At 40.3% G+C, this 21,729-nt stretch overlaps 1 protein-coding gene across 4 annotated transcripts in view; it reads right to left on the reverse strand.

The window, feature by feature from the left end:
* MEIS1 (Meis homeobox 1) overlaps positions 1-21,729 on the reverse strand; it is a 137,770-nt gene that overhangs the window by 41,318 nt on the left and 74,723 nt on the right. For 3 of the 4 annotated variants that reach the window (XM_059943170.1, XM_059943168.1, XM_059943171.1), the window contains exon 8: positions 19,257-19,402. The exons of the other annotated variant lie outside the window; for it this stretch is intronic. In XM_059943170.1, coding sequence (XP_059799153.1) covers positions 19,257-19,402 — 146 coding nt within the window. The remainder of the gene's footprint in view (positions 1-19,256; positions 19,403-21,729) is intronic. 4 annotated transcript variants of the gene reach the window in all.

Consider the following 21,729-nt stretch of genomic DNA (forward strand, 5'->3'; position numbering starts at 1 on the left):
GTGGGGTGACTTTTTATTTCATGAAACCAGGTGTATATCATTTACCATCAAACCAAAATGACAATAGTAGACTCTTCTGGAGCAATGTCAAGATCAATTCAACTTCCACACGTGAATCTAAAGGAGTCTTTGCAAGCCAGCCACCCCTCCTGCCCACTATTAAAAATCAGGACTCTGGCAGAGGAATGATTTTAAAAGCATACCTGAGATCATTTTACTTGTTAACCTTTACAGTTGCTCAAGTGTTTTAAAATATTGTCTTAAATTGTTGTAGTTAAATTTAAAATCCCCCTTTTCTCATATATCATGGTAAGAAAAAAAATTATTTATCTTAGCAGACAGCTGCATTTGCATGGTTTTTGTTGAACTCACGTTCAAAGGTTATCAATAACAAGTTTGCAAACTTCTCATACAACCAGCACTGAAAGATAATGTACAGTAATTGCATGATAACTTCCTCCAAAGCTGAGATAAAACTCTTCATGCAAATTCAGGTTCACCAACCTATACATGATAGTAGGAACTTAAGTAGTTCAGATTGCAGCTCAATGAATTTGCCCCATGATACGAATTTTTAAGGAATAGAAAATGCAATTATTTTTTCCTGTGGAAAGCCACTAAAACTTCATTATTTTGCCTTAATTTTAACATGTGAAAAGCAGGTTGATTATGAAATGTACCTATTAAAAGTCTAGCCAGCCCTTGGTCACAGTGTGGTGTCTTCTGCTATTTCTACATGTACTCTCAACTGAACTGTGAAAGTCCTTTTATCTTTTTTAATCTTTTTTTTTTTTTTTCTTCCTTTTCTTGGTCTGCCTACTGTGTTCCCAACAGCATTTTTTTCCAAATGACTTCCATTCTCCTCCAGCTCCCAATCCTACTTCTTGGACACTTAGCAGTTGACTTTGCCTCCTGGTATCCTAACAGATCCTGGTATGCTAACAGATCCAGGAGAAGAACACCCAAGGCTCCCTTCTTGTCTAATTCTAAATCTCCCTGCCTTCATCTTTCCCTCCTGGTTCACATGTATTGCTAAGCCCTTGCTCTGAGATGCCATCCCATCACTCTCCCCACTCAGCCCCTCCACTGCCCACTTGTTCTTGATCCTTGCTCCATTCATCAGTTCTTTTCTACATTTATCTTCAAAGGTTCCTTCTCTATTGCCTAAGTAAATAATTAGGCTGTGCTTTAACAAACTGCATGGAACATAGTAGCAATCCCATGAAAGACAGCTGCATGATTCTATGTGTAAGCATTCAAATCTCCCTTCTCCTAAATATTAAAAAAAGAAAAGAGAAACCTTCCCCTCTTATTACCACCTCCTCATGCTACTGCCCAAATTGCAGCCCTTAGTATATTTCCTCAAGCAATTGCAGAAGGGTCTACCTTTGTTGCCTCTGTCGTAGTATTGCCCGTATGCCTCAGAATACAGCTTCTTTCTCTTCCAAAGTCCTGAAACAGGTCTTTCAAAGGTCACTGATGATATCCTAATCCCTATACCAGAACCTTTCCCAGTCTTTCTACTGCAAAAAACTTTCAGGGTTTGGTCACCTCTATTTTGAAACTTTGCTCAAGCGTTTGGTCAATAAATATCATCAAGCATCTCTATTATGGCTGAAGATATAGCGGTGAAAGATTCAATCATCTTATTTACGAGGGAGGCAGCTCGTAAATAAACAGTCACCATGACAAGTGCTCTCTATCAGATGACCATCAAGGCGCTATGGGTCTGGAGGCAGGGGCCATTTCCTCTTTCCTGGGGAGGACCAAGAATGGCTTCCCCAAGCTGTGACAGCTGAGATCAGATGTGAAGGATGCAGGAAAAAGTATGAAGTGGAGAAGGGGTCATGGAGTTTCCAGATGAGGGAACAGCACGTGCTGGTGCACAGAGTACAGGACCATTCAGCACCTGTGGGGAAGGTAAGCGTGTATGGAAAGGGCGAATGAGGAGCCTGGGTGCTCAGTGGGCCAGTGTCAGACCTCAAGAGTCCTTGAATGGCATGCTGAGGATGTTGTATCCTAAGGGCAATAGGGAGATATTACAGGTTTTCAAGTAGGGGTGAGATTTGGCCAGTTTTGCTCTGGAATAATCACTCTGGTGGCGAAATGAGGGATTCTTTGTAAGGGATCAATTACAAACAAGTGTAATTGATTAGAGGCAACTGATTAGAGGCAGGGAGGCTGATTAGGGAAAGGGGAGAGCAGGAGACAAGGAGGCTATGGCAGCGGGACTAGATAGGGATAAGAGAATGAAGAAGTGTTTAGGAGGGAGTGTTGATGGGACTCAGGGAGTAATCTGCGCAGCAGGGAGGAGAGGGAACCTTCCAGGATGAATCTGAGGGTCCTGGTTGGAACTTCCGGGTCCATGGTGATGTTGTTAAACTGAGATGAGGATGAGAGAAAGGAGAGCCAGTTTGGGGACTTTGATGGATTCTGTTTGGGAATGGACTCTTTCTTATCATTGGACCTTCCTTCCTTTTCTTAGAATATTAAAGTGTGGGAGCTAGAAGGGACCGGAGAGATGAGTCCAGCCCACCTCCGCATTGGACAGACCTCCTGCCTGCTCCTCTGTCTCTTTCTCTAGGTTTTTTTCCCTCCAGACAGCCTTTAAAAGGAGGCGTTGCCTGAATTCCGTTCTTGCCCTCCTCCTTTTCTCTCTCAGCTCTCTCTGGGTCCATGACTCCATATCCATCTCCAGCCTCGATGGAGGTAACACCGAGCCTTGTACTCTCACCAAAGCCCCAGCCAACCCATTTCCAACTACTGACCATACAACTCACACGGACATCCCACCAGCACCGGAACCACACGTATCCCACACGGAATGCCTCACCTTCCCCTAGACCCAGTTCCTCCTTCTAACTTCCCTTCTTCCCTGAAAGAGACTCCAGCTCCCTAACTGCCAACGTGAAACCGGGAAGTCACCTTTGATGCTCTTCTGTGCCAAATGTCCACTCGTGAGTGGTTATGAAAACGGGCCTCAGAGCCAGAGGGGCTTGAGTTCAAATCCAGTCCCTGCTTCTCACTGTGCTACTACAGGCAAGTTGTTGAATCTCTCAGAATCTTGGTTTTCTCAACAGTGAAATAGGGAGACTAGCAGTACCTCCCCTAGAGGGTCATAGTGGGAATTCCATGAGATAAAACATGAAAGTGCTTAGCGAGACCCACCAGGGCGGGGGCAGGGTGGCAGCAGCCTGTACCAGCCAGGAGGAGCTTTTTATTCACTGACATTATTTAGAATTGCCAGTGCATGGTGGTAATAATAAACAGACTGACTTTTCGTCATTTTATTATTATTTGTAAATTCTCTACACATATGGCACTGAGAACCCACCCCGGCATATCATTGGCACTCAGCACAGTGTATGATACACATGTGCCAGCTATGAATGCTTCTATTTATGAGGTGCCAGGTTTACCTCCAAGATATCGTCCACCATCCATCCATCCATTTCTTTACACTCTCACAACCACAACCTTCTCACCAGAACTGTTGTCATTGTCTCTGAACTGTCCTCCTCGCTCCACTTCTTCTTGCAAACTGCACCACCAACTAGATCTACGTGCTTTTCATAGAGCTCCGAGATGTACACGGTTCCTGGCACGCAGTAGGCGCTCAAAACGCATTTGAACTCACTTGGAAAAAACTTGAATGGCCCAATTCATATTGTTACTCAAAGAGAAGGGTAGATGCGGCCTAAAGTTTAGCCGTCATTTACGGTGGGGAAAAATAACAACAAGCACGTTTAAAAGTTGCTTTTTCCTGCTGTGCAGTGGGATTAGGTCACCCCATCGTGGAAAACATCCCAGCCATCTCTCCGCACAAACCAGACAATTTTAGGTATTTCCAGGTAAGAGCCCTGCCTTCATCCTGCTGCTGCATAACCCCCTTCCCCGACCCCCTACCACACACACACTTGTGCAGTGCAGGTGTCACAGCCACGGAGAACCCCAGGGCCAGCACGACACCCATACAGGGAACCCACAGCTCTCTGGTGGTGCCATAAAGCCGCTGTGATCAAGTAAGTGGGGCAAACACATGGCTCTGATGACGTCACATGGACTTCTGCCTCAACTCTCACCAGATCTAGTCAATGTGTATGCAAGCCAGTTTCAAGAGCGATAACAAACCATGAATTTAAGTCTCAAGGTCTGGAAGTAGTGACACCCAGCAGGTTGAAAATTAGGGCTCTGAATTTTTTTCCAGTTTCTACTTTATTGTACACTAAGATCTCTGGTAGATCGTCGGACTTTTCTAGCCCGCTTCCTCCTATAAAACGTTCCATCCGTAAAATGGGGGTACGATGATTAACTGTTGAATCACATGCAAACGAAGTACTTAATAATCTTTTCAAATCAAACAGGATACTTGCTTATAGCTGGATTTTTCAAAATTCAGATACACGCTGTTTCATGCAGGTCCATTTGGCCTTTTTTCCTTGGAGATTCACCCCACCATTTACTCAATCACTCTCTTGAACACTGAAGTGATGAATGTTGCTGAGTGCTCACGGTTTCTGGTCCAATACGAACACTTTCAAGGAGTAAGTCAGTCCAGGGCGCCTGTCATCTTGGTAATTGATAATGTTTTCACTTCAAGGTGTGGGCCTGAGACCCACAGGGCTCAACGGGGGAAGTAAATGAATTGACTTGACTACATCTCTTGCCCACCTGATACGCATAAACTCATTACTGCCAAATGTACTTCAATATTATCAAGAGGGGATGGCAACATATATATTTGACAATGGTTAAAGCGATGCCTTTATTGTATTTTATATTGGCAAATTAAAACACTTGGTTTGTCGTTACAATTCTTTGTGAAAATCTGGTCTTCACTATGCTCACGATGAATTATAAATGCCTGCACCAAAACAAAGGATAATCCACGATGCCATCAAATGTATGCCTCTCTTTCTAATTTTGACTTCTAGGGCCCCTGGCCTCCGTAAGAGAACACATGCAGGGGCACACACATACTGTATTTCAAATGGAGATTTTATGTAAGCTTATTTTTATAGTGATTCCAAGAGTAGCTGCTCTGCTTTTTATCTATGCAAACTGGAAATAAAGTAGGCACCCTGCCAGCTCCCTGACAGCAGGCCAGGCCCGGGCTGCCATGGGTAACTCGCACAATGACATCTAAGGGGTCCAGAAAAGAACCCTGACTAATGGCTTTTGGATTCCTTGTGACCTTTGATCCTCAGTGACTTAGACCAAAATAAATGACCTAATTTCAAGAAACTACATCCAGCCTGTGAACTCTAATGAGTGAGAGAATTTACCCACTAAGCAATGATTCATAGGTATGTGCTATTCATAATAATTCATAATAAGTCTCTTAGCCCAACTAGAGAGAAGATACTTTTCGGATGCTCACTTTTTCCTTGTATGTTATTTGTTGCTTTTCCCTTGTTGCTTTTAATATTTTTCTTTGTATTTAATTTTTGTCAGTGTGATTAATATGTAACTGGGTGTGTTCCTCCTTGCGTTTATCCTATATGGGACTCTGCGCTTCCTGAACTTGGGTGACTGTTTCCTTGGATGCTCACTTTTTAAAACAAATTCATCTTCCAGGATGCTGTGAAATTTGAGAGTGCCCATGGCAGATAAAGTACACAAGGCAGCGGAAATGCGAAAGGATTTCCTGGAGCAGACTGAAGTTGGCAAATAGGACGAGGAACAAAAGCATTTCTCCCTCAAATGTATGTATTGTTTCTGTAGCTGGTGGTTCTGTTGCTTCCTTACTGACAAAGGCTACCAGATGTGGAGGTCCAGAGTAGGAATTCGGGAGCCAGTACAAGCACTGAACACACTGCCCTCTCCCCATGATAACTTCCATGACTGACTATCATCGCCAGAGCCCTGAAGCCACATGGGGGTGAAGGGTAAGATCCTGTAACATTCAACCTTCACCCATCCTATCACACAAGTGTACTGTCAACAAGCCCCAAAGAAAAAGTCAGTATATCTGCAGAGTCCTTGATCTATCAGAAGCTTTCTGGGTACCTGAGAGACCCAGTGAAAACTCTGTGCTATTCATTTAGGGCAGTGAAACTACCCTGCATGATACTATAATGGTGGCTACATGTCATACATTTGTCCAAACCCCTAGAATGTACCACACCAAGAGTGAACCCTGATGTAAACTGTGAACTTTGGGTGACGATGATGGGTCCGTGTAGGTTCATCAGTTGTAAGGAATGTGCCACTCTGGTGGGGACAGGGTGGGTGCTGATAATTGGGGAGGCTCTGCAGGTGTGGGGCAGGAGGCCTATGGGAAATCTCTGTCCCTTCCCCTCAGTTTTGCCGTGAGCCTGAAGCTGCTCTAAAACATAAAGTCTAGCTTTTTAAAAACTCTTTGATATTTAAAAGAAAGTTCTTGTACACTGAAAAAGAACTGAAGTCGGCAAAGGAAAAACCAAACACTTTAGTCCAAGAGACGTTATAAAAATAATGCGTTAAGTTTCAACATCAGAGGAAAAAAAATCCAAGCATTAAAAATCAAAGATGAAGGGCTTCCCTGGTGGCGCAGTGGTTGAGAGTCTGCCTGCCGGTGCAGGGGACACGGGTTCGAGCCCTGGTCTGGGAGGATCCCACATGCCGCGGAGCAACTAGGCCCGTGAGCCACAACTACTGAGCCTGCACGTCTGGAGCCTGTGCTCTGCAACAAGAGAGGCCGCGATAGTGAGAGGCCCGCGCACCGCGATGAAGAGTGGCCCCCGCTCGCCACAACTACAGAAAGCCCTCGCACAGAAACGAAGACCCAACACAGCCATAAATAAATAAATAAATAAATAAATAAATGAAGATATGTTTAAAAAAAAAAAAATCAAAGATGAAGAAAAACAGTCATCTTTCCATTTAAAAGCTGTCACCTTGCTTGTGCTCCTCAGATCCTTGCTTTGCAAAGTCTGGTCTGTGGACGACAGCAGCAGCAAGCTTGTTCAAAATGCAGAATCTCAGGCCTCAGCCCTCTGAGAATCTCCATGCAAAAAAACATTCCCAGATAACTGGAATGCACACTAAAGTTTAAGAAGCACTGCTCTGAAGAAGCAAAAGAACCTTCAGTTCTGTAGTAATTTCCATTTCCCAACTTTTTAGATGGTAGACTTTCATTTTTTTAAAGTTACTATTTACACCTCAGTTTAACCTCCACATGTGTACATTGTTAAATCTCCTGATACAGCTTCAGAGGAATGTTGTAATTACTACTGCTATGTTGTATGAAGATTAAAATCAGGAAAATATCTTCCATTTAGAACCTACAATCGTTCTACTTCTCTCCACCATTCCAACCTAGCAATGTTTCCAAGGATTTGGTTCATCACAGTATCACCTTTACACACTGATTTTCAAAACCCAGAGGCAGGCTGGCCCCTGTCTGCTTTGTCACGGGCAAAGAAGGCAGGAATGATTGTCCAAGTTCACTCAGCATAAGAAGGTAAACAGGAGAATTCAAGCCAACCCAGCTCTCTTTTTCTGCCACAAAAGGCACCTTCTCCCCAAAGAACCAGCATAATGAGTTCAACCCTCCATTTTATTTTGCTCTGGAAGCCAGCTTTGGTCCCTGAAACCAGTACTTCAGTACATCTTGCCTTGCTTCTCTTCTCATCTTCCTGTCTCTAGTAATCAACAATCCAACACTGGGAGCATATTTCCACCATTTCTCTTGACATTGGTAATGGGAACAATGGATGGGAAAATGCACGTTCTGTGATGCTACCAGAAGGCTGGCCTTCTCATTCTCAGAGGATAATACCTACCACTTAGAACATTTCAACAGCCCGAAAATTCCCCATGTTGTGACAATCAACCTATGTGACACGTGATCCATGTTGGTACAAATGTAAAATATAGCATCTAGAGCCCTGGAGATTAACTGAATTCTAATGCCACATTTTAATGGTATTTTACAGATTTTTCCAAAGTCTCTCAGCATCTACCCCTTAATTAAATCTAATTTGGTTTCCACATAGAGTGTCACGGAGCATAGTCACTTCACGATACATGGAAGCTTGATATACATCATCTTTACCTTCCAACTACAGCCTTATGAAGATGTTTTCATGTGGGAACATTCAAAACTGATTTATGATGCTATTGCAACAACTAAGCAACTAATCTTCCAGTATAAATGTATCACCTAAGAACAACCTGACTGAAACATATAAATTCCATATATACTTAAAAATATTATTGTCTGTAATGTAATAGGGCAGAATGTTTCAAAGCCTATAACCTTGCATGCAGAAGCAGTTTTTCAGGCATTAATACTTAAATGGGTCATAGACACCACATCTGTCATTCTGTCCTGAAGTCTATGAGGCAAAACCAAGACTATGCTGGCCTATTGATTTTTCTAGCATTTGCTTTAATTTACTTAACCATTGAGAAATCCATCAGTACATAAAGGGCAACTGTCCATTACTGCCTCATTTGCAGACATTCCTTCCCCTCATTTTTGGTAAATATTTCCCTTACGCTGCTATGTGTTTACAGTGTAAAAACGAATTAGGAAAGTGCTCACACCTGTTTCTGTTCAGTAACTGCTGCACTGAGGTATATGTAATGTGCTTAAAGATAGAATATCTAGACATTATTACATCTGTGTGCAAAGGGTGGTAAATTAGATCCTAATTACATTAACAGGGATTCTGCCTCCCAGCTTAAATTTTACATGAGTACTCTGCAAAAATCCAAAAGCTCTGCAGTGGTTTCTTTATGAGCTGGTGATTACAGCTACTTCCTATGCGGTCACTAAATATTCTGTTTACAAATAAATGAAGAAGCTTTGAGCCAACTTGCCAGGGTAATAATCTATTTTTTTTCCTCCCCCTCCCTCTTTGCAACAAACCCTCGCCCCATATGCATGGCAACAATCAGGAGCCCTGGCTTCATCTAATTACTCCATCACATAATTTCACAAATTGCTTTGTCACTGGGGAGCCAAGTGCAAAACACGCTCACAGTGGGATTTCAGGCAGCAGCTTTCATTTACTACTCATTCCTTGTTAAATTAAACACGAAAACACGAGTTGTGTGAAAGAAGTCAAAAAGAATGCCTGCAAACGAGCCAGACAAGTATATCTCCTATTTACCATTTCTCCAAATACATCGTTGGCAACAGACATTGTGAACAGGAGTATCCCCTTGCTTGGCTGGCCCATTCCTAGTTCGATATAGCTGCTGCAATAGACCACAGCCGAAAGGTCAAGAGCAAACGGGCTTCTCCAGAAAGTAAGTTTCATCATATATCAACAGGAAGCTTGGGCATATGGTAAAAAATTTGATAGACTCAAGCCCCTCTATTCTTTACCCTTTCTGCTTTCTGAAGTGCCTGGCCATCATCCTCATATGAGAACGTGTATCTGTATTAGATGAATGATGTTAAGCCCTTTGAAGGTATAAACAGTATCCCATATTTCCATTCTGGCTAGAAAGAAGGAACCCGATTCCACTAATCTTTAAAAGTTCTCCAATGGAAAGATCATCAATCAAGTTCATACGGTATTAGATGTTTTCCTTTTAAGTATTAATGCCTTGCACATTTCTGAAACACATCAAGATAAATGCTCACCCATCTCACTAAGGGTGTGGGTGGAAGAAAAAGAGTGTACGGTGGGTGACATTACTAGAGGGAGTGAACCTGAGGTTATACCCCTGGAAGCTGACATTTTTATGTCAACAACTAAACACAGCCACTGGTAATTAAAGGTATTTCTCTGCAGCTCAGGAGCCAGCAGGGTCAGGTACAATTTTACACCACAAACCAGTCCTTTATGCATGTAGATTTGCCAGCATTATCTGCACAGGGAGAAGGAGACATTAGCAGCAGCTGTCTCTCTGCCTTTACACTGAAAATTCTATTCATACAGACAGGTGGAGTAATTTAAAAGCCAATGTGGTGCAATTTCGATGTGACTAATGTCACTGCCTACTAAAATGCCACCATTACCACTGTTTATGGAAACATTACTAAAATTACATTTTATTCATAAGAATTTTAGGATTCTGGTTATTACTAGCTTTAAAATGATCAGACCTCAGTGTCATAACCCAGAGCGGTGGCTTAATTCTCCAGGCTTTAGCAGCCTTCTTTGCTGAGAAAAGACAGTTGGATTGTAGTTTCAAGAGTAATTGGGGCTGCATAAGCAGTTTCCCCTATCTCCATAAAGCAAATGAAAGACATAGCTCTTTGGCATCCTAAACATGTGACAGGCAAAAAATCTTCAAGGAGCTAAATTCTGTGTTCGAAGGGTTAGTTACGATTTGCATGAGGAAAGATTCCCCAAATCACTATCACACATTGTTAGTGATACACAGGACTAGAGATTTACCTATTTCCATAAGGAAGGAGGGACAGTTCACGTTTAAAATCTGAAATTCTAACAATGTATAAATGATTACAATTGCACAAAATATCAATAGCTGCAGCTATGCCTTTTTTATGCACAGATATGTCTGGAACAAGAATCTAGATAGGAATGGGCCTTCCTTGACCCCCCATTACAATAACCATCAGGTTGCACTATGAAGTTTTATGCCAAACCTTCTGGCTCTTATTTTTATTTAAAAAATACTAATCAGCTAGCTCATGAAATGAGATTGTAATTATACCTTTGAACTCCCATGATGGTGATTTGATTTGCTCTGTGTTTGGGAGGCAACATGGTAAAAAGCACATGGAAATTCAAGGCAGGAGACCCTCCCTGGTTCCTGCTCATCCAGTTCCTAGCTTTTGACCCTGAGAAAATTCATTAACTTCTCTCACCTTCATTTTTGTCATCCTGACTACCTTACAGGATTGTCTTAAGAATCCAGTGTATGTGAAAAGATTAAACTACAAAGCACCATAGAGACACACATTATAAGTTTATTTAGCCTTTTGATCAATTTTTTCCTTCAGCTGTTAACAGGACAGAATGATCCAATGTCAAAAGAGCCAAGCAATTAATGGATCATTTTTTTAAAAAAACTTGGTAAAAGTAACATTATGTAGGCGGGAGATAATTTCATTTCTTTTAAAAATGAAATCGTCATTTTTGTGGAGTTCCTCCCCCAAGAAGTTTGGAAACTGACTTTTTTTAAAATAAGGGACAGGAATTATTCCTAAGCTTCTATAAACTGCAATAGAAATTTTCTCCACTCATTGATCTTTCTTAGGATGAGTGTTCCTATTAACACCTCCTGGCCTCTGGATGTCCCAAGAACTTCCTAGGACACCGAATTCTCAAAGGTCATTCGTGTCATGGGAGAGCGCGTGGGCTCTACAGGGATGCTGGCGACAAAGTTAATGTGAAAACAGACGAAAACTGATCGCAGAATATTAAGAACTGAAAAGCAAAGACACCTAAATGGTTAAGTTCATATATATTGCCCCATTTTTTTTTCTGGAGAGATAATACCAGGAGGACATTCAAATACAAGCAGTGATTTAAATCAAACAAAGGTCTCTATTTCAGAAGATTTTGAATAATCGATTATAAAACCAAGTAACTTGTGTCTCATTTGAATATCAACTAACTTAGGGTGCTTGCATTTATAACATCAAGTTACTTGAGGCCTATCTTTTCTTTAGAGTGTCCAAAGATAGAGCAATACTTCTTGTATTGGGAGCCATACTCCCTGGGCTATAATTTGCTGAGTGAAGGCATTTTGCAATAGCAAGAAAACACAAAATCTGAAAGGTCTTTGAAAGGTTAGAAAATCGCCTGGTGTAATTCTTCCAGCTACTCCTCTGCTCTTGGAGGCTGCCCACAGGCCCACCAGGAAATGGACGCCTTATCTGAGTGTTCGAGGGCTCTCTCCTGCTTCCTGACACACTGAGCTGAGTATCCAGCCCATTGACGAAAGCCACCTTTCCCAGGCTCAGGACTCGCAAATGGAAGGACAGGCAGTATTGAAACACCAGCACGTTTGTCGATAGCAGTCATTTTGCTGTAAATCCGCACAGTTACTATCATTACTACTTTGGAGCCTTAATAAAGCGATTTTTGCTGTCTCATGGCATTCAGTATACCTCAGGTCAGCTTGGCCCATAACCAAGAGGGTTTCGTGACCATTGCAATGTGGTCTCCACTCTTTGCTTACCCTCTGGCATTGGCTTCCATCAGCAGAAACAGAAAAATTAGAGCCCTGAACATAGCTGTTTAGGGGATTAAAAGAAGTAAAATGGATCAGTTTTTCCCACCAGGATTGGTACGGATGGCAGGGGTTCAGAGAGATTTGTCTTATAGAAAAATGCCCAAGTACATAGGGACATATATGCACACAGAGTCATAATCACACTTCCATAAGAAAGACTGAGATGTGATGAGGATATTTCCAGTTAAGTCAAAGTCTGCTAAATTCCATGACATATACATTTACTTCCACTGGCAAAACAACCAATCAGCCAAACCAAACCAAAACACTGGAATCCTCCCTAAAACAAAACCACTGGATTGTCCATCAAACCTCCATTCTTTAAACCAAAGTACCTTCACTAGGAATCTTAAACACTGAGAAAGTAAAAAGCCAAACTTATGTCACATAAAATTCCTAAGGATTAGGCTGAGTTAGTTTAAAAATTACCCTCACACATATGTACGTGATGCTCTAATTTTAATCTGAAAGATAAATTGAGGAGGAGCGGTTTCATATTCATTGACTGAGTTTAGCGTTTTATCTTCAAAACTGTATCATCACTAAGAGGTATCAGAAGACAGGACATTGATATATGCGTTGAAGTGTAAACGGCTAGCTAGTTTTCCAACAGTTATGTGCATGGGCAACCATCAACTTAATAAACTGTGCTTACATGGGCACTTCTGTTTTGAACCTAATCCTTCATTGAATCAACCCGATTAAGAGTATATCAGAAAACCTGGGCTTCCATGGTGGCGCAGTGGTTGAGAATCCACCAGCCAAGGCAGGGGACACAGGTTCGATCCCTGGTCCGGGAAGATCCCACATGCCTCGGAGCAACTAAGCCCATGCGCCACAACTACTGAGCCTGTGCTCTAGAGCCCGCGAGCCACAACTACTGAAGCCTGCATGCCTAGAGCCCGTGCTCCACAATGAGAGAAGCCACCGCAGTGAGAAGCCCGGGTGCAGCAGCAAAGACCCAACGCAGTGAAAAATAAATTAAAAAAAAAAACAAAAAAGAGTATATCAGAAAACCAAACAACGATGTATTTTTAACAGCCTTGGAAACAAAAGGACAATTTTAGAATAAGCTGACAAATTGCCAGCCAGACGCTACAAATGTCCCTCATATAAGGCACCATATAAAGGCACCAACCATCACTGAAATGAACACACCATTTGACTGAGCACAAAAATCTCAATCACACCCCGAAATTCATAGAGCCCCAATCAGAGTTCATATGCTTAAGAGTCCTGCGCACCTGGATAAATGAACAATTTTAAAATTGGACTTGTGTTTTTACTTTTGATTGTTTTTTTTCCCCATGCCTCCTCGTCAACCGACTGTAATTCCCCCAGGTCAGAGGTGCATACCTAGGATGGGGAAAAAAGGCTGGGGCACAGGGAAGGAGGTGTGCGGGAGGCTGGGAGGGAGTTCTGCCAGGTCACTAATGGCCTCTGGGGCAACAACTTGGAGAGCAGGCTGATGCTTCGCCTTTGATCTTCTAATTCACAATGATCATTAGTATTAACTCCGATTCTTCTGGGTGAAGAATTCCAGCTGTAGCCTTTTCAGTTTACCTGACCTAAGAAAATTCATCACCCATCCCATTAGGATTTCAATAACCAGCTAAGAAAAAGAAAAAGGCAGTTGCCCCAGAATCTAGAAACCACTCGCTTCATTATTAAAACAGGGTTTATATGATGTATATTACAGAAGAATTAGGGCATTCCAACATTACCTCCAAGTCATTAAATAATCTACTCCATTTTCCTCCTGAAACAGATGACTCCCAATTGGGTAAAAGATATTCAGGGTCCTATCTAATCAAAGTTGAAATATGCCATCTCCAAAGTAGCAGAGATCTTTTAAAAGTAAGATAGAGAGATCTGTCATCTAAGCCTGTATTGATTTCGGCAAAGCCAAGCTCTGACCATCATCATGACTAAAGCCTGCGAAGATGACTGGTAACCTCGTGTAAGAAAAAAGAGTAAGAACTGTGAAGATATTCTTCTTATGTATTTCAGAGAGCTCATTTTTGATATGGGACATGGGCATCTGAAAGGAAAAAAAAAGTCTTCTCACTCCTTCATACTAGTTTTCAAATATCTTAATTTAATAAGGTATCTGTAGATACCACATAATGAAAAAAGGATCAAAGTTAGCTGCCATCTCCACAAGCCACCCTCCTTGGCTCAGGCGTATGAACACGGAGGACTAGTTAGGACTGTCTTTCCCAAACACTTGGCACTACCCTGATTGACGTTTTAGGCCAAAGTTCAAAAATATAGTCTTCCTGCCTTGCTACCTTCTTAGAACTAATGGCAGCTGAAGAATGCTAACTGGTAAGGCACAGTAGGAATAGTCACTGTTAAAACTGGCAAAGAATAGAGGTGAGGGATAGGAGGAGATATAGAAATGGGAGGAGAGGAGCAAATTCCGTCTGCTACCTAACTACGTGCCTCTGTACTAGTCCTCCTCTCTGTGTCTGCCTTTTGACTTTCCACTCACCTTGATCAACAAAATGAGTTATCTGGATACCAATGAGAAGTACTTTTTCATTCTAACAATAATTCAGAATGTTTAGAGAGCAGTTCTTCCAAAATTGCAGGCAGAGATTTGATACTAAGATGTCTCCACCAGATCTTGTTACCAAAAGCAAAAACCAATGAAACAACATCTGTCTCTTCTAGAGCATTCAATTCCCAATTCAATTCCATTTACTCCATTCTTAAGAGTGGCGGACCCGCAGGGCACTTTTCATCTAATAGTGTTTCTATGGCAACGCCATTCTCAACCTGGAAGATTCTACAACCCCTCACTTTGGCTTTATCCACATTGAGAGGAAAGTCTTATAAATCAGAAATTGAGACATAAATTTCGCTACAGAAAAAAAAAAAAAATAGTATTTTCCAGGGTACAAGTTGAAAGAAAGAAAACAAAATCAAATGGCAAAATGTGTATATAACCTCGAAACAAAGTTTGTCTCTATAGTACCCAATGGGATCCTCAAGGTCAGTGAAAGGATGAGGAATCCAAGAGACTGTGAATGAAAGTCAATTCACCTTCAGGATCACCTCTCCTACTGGTCAATGCTGAATGAGTCACACCTTGGTTTCTTCACCTGAATTTGCAGGTATGCATTTGAACAACCTCAACTCTCCTTAACTTTTCAGGATTCCTAGAGTACACAAGCTCCATGCAGGAAAATATGTCACTGCGTATTTTAAATAAGAACCATATTAACCCCTTTTCTATTTCGATTATATTTAAAATTGCAATATGTTAGGGTAGGAAAACAAAAAGAAAAAAGACCCTTGATTCTTTACCTTAAACATTGTATTTATTACTTCTCTTCATTTTTACTAGCCTTTAAGCAGATATCTCTGTAACGCTATGTAGCAAAATAACCACTAATATGCAAAACACATCCAGCTTAAACATTATGACATAGCAGGTTATATTTACAGCTGGAATAATGCCCTTAGGAAGGAAAAAAACTCTTGATGTGGCATATGCCCCTGAACTGATCGTGACTCTATAGTGACTCACACCCAAATATTAAGTACTTTCTAATTGTTTGCAGTAATTTGTCTTCAGGCAAATGCAAGCATTTCTATTAATACATCCTTTTTATTTTCTTTCGAATTCTCTCTCATTATCTAAATAATGTCAGTCATTCTTTTCAATTCCAGGGAATAGTTTCTTTTAGGAGAACTTCTCTAGTTATCGAAACTGGCAAAGGTTCAACTAAGTCTAAGCTGGAAATTCACATCACTGAAATTTCCTTTTACCCCATAATCACCAAAGTTTAAAACCTGTTTCCTTTTTCTTTTATTGTTTTTATTATACACAAGTATGTCCAGTTTAGCTTGCTAGAGACTGTGAGTCCAAAAAATGAAGCTTTAGTTCTCTCTTTGGAGTAGTAAAATGTGCTACTGATTAAATCTACCTATGACCAACTACAGAAAGGCACATTTTTCTTATGCAGCTGGGGTGCAAATCCAGAAAGGTTTTTTTATTCAGGGCCTATTCTACTCCTCTAACAAACAAATGCTGAAAGCCCTTTCAAAGGCAGCTTTTTTTAACTGAATAAACTCAATGAAAAGATTGACCCATTTATTTGAAAAAGAAAAAAAGATAGCAATTTGCTTTCCAAAAGGTGTATGAGGTTTTATAATATACCTTTGGCATTTAAAAAATTAGTTTTTTTACAATTTGCTAATAAATTGTGATTGCTATTGTTTTAATTAGCCAGAGCTTCAGTTGCTCTTTTATATTTAGCAAGATTTCAGAAAGGATCTCCTGGATAAGTTGCATTAATCATATAGCAAGAATGTGATCATCTAAAATTTGTACACAGTCTTCCAAATGAATTGTGCATCCCTAAAGACCTCTCAGAATTTGAAATAAATGTGCTAAAGAATTAATACTGAGATAACAGTAGTTACTTACATTTGGACAAATAATAATAAAACTCTCTTTATACGTTTTCTCATAGTATTTATTATAATCGGCTCTTGACTATAAGTATTACCTAAACAGTTTATGCATTCTTTCAAGAAGTATAATGAGACAAGGAGAAGGCTGTTCCTTGTAACTGGAAATCTATCTACTCTTGCAATTGGAGAAGAGGGACAGAAGGGAATCTTTCTCATTGGAAGAAGGAAAGGGGGAGAAAATTTAAATATATCCCCTCACTTTGCTTTTTAGATGATATTATGAGAGCTTCTGCTTTTTAGAGACCATTATCATTATCAATATTTTTGCATAAGCAGATGGCAGTGGAGTTGGGAAGGAGGGTGGAAACACCCAATGGAAACCAGGAGACAACGTCTATGAGCATTCTTAGAATGCCAGGGAGACACGGACAAATGGGTTTCCCCTCTCAGGGTAGTGGTACAGGCCAGCACCGACCCTCAAACTGAAGGAAATTATCCGGACCTCAAAAAATCAGACAGTTCATGAATAATTTCTGTTGCAACTGCCCCAATAATATATGGACCACAAAAAGCATTGCAATGCAGGTAAAGTCATGCTGGCTGTTAAAAAGCACTTTGTTGTTGTTGTTCTTTGTTTTTTTTTTTTTTAAGAAAATAATATAGCTCTTGGCAAGGTTCTTCACAAGGGTACGACCTAGAAAACCAGGAAATCTGGTAGATGAATAAAAGAACTTGCTTCTTCTCTCCTGATTCTGTCTGAATCAATATTTGATTATATTTTATTCAGGGGCACCTCAGCTTCGAGTGAAGCCAAAACTCCTTTGCAGATTGAAATGGAGGCTGACGAAGTCTACCTTTTTTTTTTCTGTTAGTATAGGAAATAGAGTTTGGTTGTGACTTCAGGGTCAACCTGATTTTGTCCCCTCCCCCCACTCATCCTCAGGTTAGATCAGGTTAGCTGGTTGGCTCCAGTGATGAAATATCAGCACGGCTGCATCAGCACTTTTGCCCCATTGTCACTTCTTATCTCCCGCTGACTTTAAATGCCGTGCTATTTATTTTTCATGCTATGCCCTCTAGACCCTAGTCCTTCCCCTCCCATTCAGTGGTGGGCAATAATCCTCAGCAGCAAACTTGCACAAAGCAGATCTCAAACTATCCACGTAAATGCAACAAGTGTCAGGCAAGTAATGGCACCCGAATCAGGTTTCAGGTCAACCTAACGTGATGTTAAAATCAGCTAAACCATCTACATCTTCAACTAACTACCAGTATTAACCATCCCTAAAGCTGATTCCAAAACTATCAGCATAATCTAGTTACTGTTTGGAATCGTGGTGGGAAGAAGAAAAGGAAAGAAACTATTTTTTAGTTAGTCCTGACGCTCTCGGTTTTTATTTTATTTAGGGATGCTGGAAAATCTGGATTAATTTATAGCCTCGAGCATTATTGGAGGCACAGCCTCTGTCCAGAGGAGCTGAACCAGCTTGGTCTCCCACATCCTCTGTTTGTCTCCCTGTGTCAATATAAGTCACTGAGGAACATGGCTTTGAAAGTGGGTGAGGATGTGAGGGTCAACAGGTCTGGACACATGAGTGACAATGCAGAATTAACTTCGATACTGAAGAAAATCAAATGACTTTAAGAAAAGCCAACTATGCTAAGAATAGTAACATAAAAGGTTTGCTCCTAACATTTCTTTAAAAAAACAAGATTTTTAACATTCATTCATTTTAGGCTAGTCTATGCTACGACCTGTCTAAATTTGTCCTTCGTCCCTAACGTTGAAAGTACCCCTGGCCAACAATTTTGTTGATTTTTAATATATTATTTTACCCATAAATTTTCATTTCATCTTCTTCCTTAGATGTCATTAAATCAGTATGCACTTCCAAAAATATCCACCAAAATATTATGATTATAAATATTTTGAACGTGAAATCCATTCAGAACAATAACCAAACAAAACAAATCCCTCGGTGGCATAAAGCCCCAAATCTCCAGTTTCTCACATCTCCAGGAGAATTCCTGCAGTGAAAACAGCAATACTCACACAGACAATATAAACTGTTACTTGGCTTGAAAAGTCACAAGGGACTACACAGGAAGAGCTGACTCTATATTGCTGTTTTCCTTTACAGTTCTAAAGACAGGGACAACTTTCACTGTGCAGCTCTGACTCAGATGAACGTTTTGTAATGGCAGCCAGTACATTCAAACCACTTCAGAGCAAATTATGTGAGCAACCTGCCATTGCGACAAGATTTAAATTTTTGCAGACCATTCGCCATAAAGGTCCACGAAAGCACTGGAAGACATTAAGTCCTTCTCTCTGGGGTTTGTCTGACTTTGTTCTTAGTGGGACCTGGTTCTAGGTACTTACGAGTCGCACTGAGAAAAGCAACATCATTAACATACATACTTAAAGTCACAAGTGCACATGAACTCCTAAACCTTATAACTTACAAAAGTGAGCAAAATCGCAATAGCAAAACTTCAAATAAAACTCCTAATTTGGGGTATGGATCTAGGAAACAAGTGCTAACACCTCTGTAAGAACTGTGGGCACACAGTGATTTATGAAATATTCCAAGTCCAGAGGGATCATTTTTCCCCCCTTTTTTCTACCAAAACTGGTTCATTGTCCATATTTAGTTTACATATGTCATTTAGAATCCACTTACTGTTAGATGCTGGAACAGCCACGCCCTCATGATATTTGTGGCTACTTTGGGAAAGATGCCACGCTTTTTGTGACGCTTTTTGTCCTTATCTGGATCATCATCGTCACCTGTGCTGGGGGAAGCTACACTGTTGTCCAAGCCATCACCTGCAAACATAGTGAATCAAATTTTGACTGATGCTACCTTAACATGCTTTATTCAAATAGAATGCCTTTGGATATAAACAAAACCAAAAGAGCAATATCAATGATTAATAGTTTATTTGGTAGTCTTTTCTTTCTTTCTTTTCTTTTCTTTTTTTTTTTTTTTTTAAGACAAAGAGAAAGAACAAGGCCTAGGCTCAAAAGCAGTCAGGTCTAAGGAACTTCTTCCAAAGAACGTTGGAAAAGGTCAAAGGGAATGGAGGGGAGTATCCAAACTCTTTAGTAGCTTTGTTGCCATGGTAATTATTCAGATGTGGATAGTGGAGACATGTTAAGTGTAACTCCTACTGGAGAGTTACATATGGTGGAAACCATGAGCAGAGGTGCTGTCTATGCCTGGGTATTCAAATCCCACATAAAGTCATTGATGTCAACTTGTGAGAAGATACATTTAAGACATCAACTATTTCCATAAGTGATCTATCTTAAGACTAAAGTAGGCCACGGAAATGTAGGTAATCCATCATATAAGCAGTCTGACATACGAATGCTTCAAATAGAATATAATTTTTCTTGTCATAGAAAGAGAGCATAAAGTTTAGTAAGGGAAAAACTCTTGAAATCGATTTTTAATTCGAAAACAATGACTGTTTAAATCAAATAAAGTGATGTTAAATGAAGAGTCAGTTGGGATTGTACTCCCCTGATAATCCAGGCAGTTTCTGAAAAGTTTCTTCTAGATTTAAATTTTTCTCACCGAAAAGTCACCTGCTTACACATTCCTATACACTGGATACTATTTTTCCATTGATTTTTGTTATAACATTTAAGTTGTTTCTTCTAGATAATTTTTTGGCTCTGTGACACAATAAGATAAAGAATGTAGTATTCCTTTTAAAATGGCATATTGAATAAGAAAAAAAAAAAGTGAAATTTCAGTCCATATAATCACACTGTCCAAAACAAGTCATAAGGTACAAATGGAAAGTAAACACTTGGCATTTAGGCACAAATGTTAAAAGGGAAAACAACAGTGGACTATACAAAGTACCCTAAAAAGTAGCTTAGCTTTTGTCAAACTGGTACCCCAGCTCTCTCAGTGGAAACTACTGGCTTTTAGAAAGGAACAGGTTGATCTGGGCCCAGAAAGAAGAGCTAGAGTGGCGAGGCTTAACAATGAGCTAGCACACTCCCTGGGTTCACTGGGAGACCCGTCCACAGGCCCAAAGAACTTTGGTAAGACTGCACATGGGAACTAGCCTCAGATTCCTTTGGATCGCTTCATGAATTTCTGTATTCCTTGTTTCTTTTATCTAAACATCCTACACACAAAAAGAATTCTCTATTTTTAAAAAAATTTTCTTGATAGTTGATCTACAATGTTGTGTTAATTTCTGCTGTACAACAAAGTGACTCAGTTATATATGTACATATATATATATTCTTTTTCATATTCTTTTCTATTATGGTTTATCACAGGATATTGAAGAATTCTCTATTTTGATTTCAGTTATTTCAGTCGAATCTAAAGTAGTTAGGTTGTCATTAATCAGTTGTTCTTAACAGAGTTCCTTCAGGAAACACCCCCCGCCACCCCTCCCCTCAAAAGAAAACTGCCCCCTAAATTACCTTGACTTGTACTGAGTTGAAGTTTAAAAACTTTGTTGGGTGACAGACACACTGATTTCGACATTTCTGCTAGGATGACAGCATATGCCACAAACACAAAACTTTTGCAGAACTTTTCTGTTGAATGTTTATCAAATTAAAATCCATAATTTCATTGTATTCGATGTTTTGTTGACAAAAATCGTATATTCTGTAAAAGGTCCATGGAATCATAGCTGTGTTCTCAGTGAAAAAGATCATAAAGACCCACAATTCCCAAGCCCTCACTGTAGCAATGAAGAAAGTACTTGTGATCCTACTGGATGATTTGCTCAAGGGGGATGGTCCAGGCGGGATGAGACACCCACATCGCTAACCCAGTGTTCCTTCCACCCCACCACACCTTCGATTTGCATATCCAAGTGTTTTCTAAGGAGTCTCCTTGGATTTGCCTAATAAATTCTTAGAAAGTCCAATATTTAAAGAGGCTTTTTATTCAGAGAAGCAATTCACCACATAAAATAACAATTCATTAAAAAAACATGAGAAAAAAAACCAACTCAAAAGCATTTAAATTTTCAGTGGGCTAATCCACTTTCAATATGCAAAAGGTAACCAAGGAAAAGAAACATATTACTTGATCACTGATTAAAAAGCTTCTGACCTAAGGACAGTTTTTCACCACCTCGCCCATGATTGTTTTCAACCTTAAAAAAAAAAAA

This window comes from Balaenoptera ricei, chromosome 13, assembly GCF_028023285.1.
Source record: "Balaenoptera ricei isolate mBalRic1 chromosome 13, mBalRic1.hap2, whole genome shotgun sequence".
NCBI classification, from domain to species: Eukaryota; Metazoa; Chordata; class Mammalia; order Artiodactyla; family Balaenopteridae; genus Balaenoptera; species Balaenoptera ricei.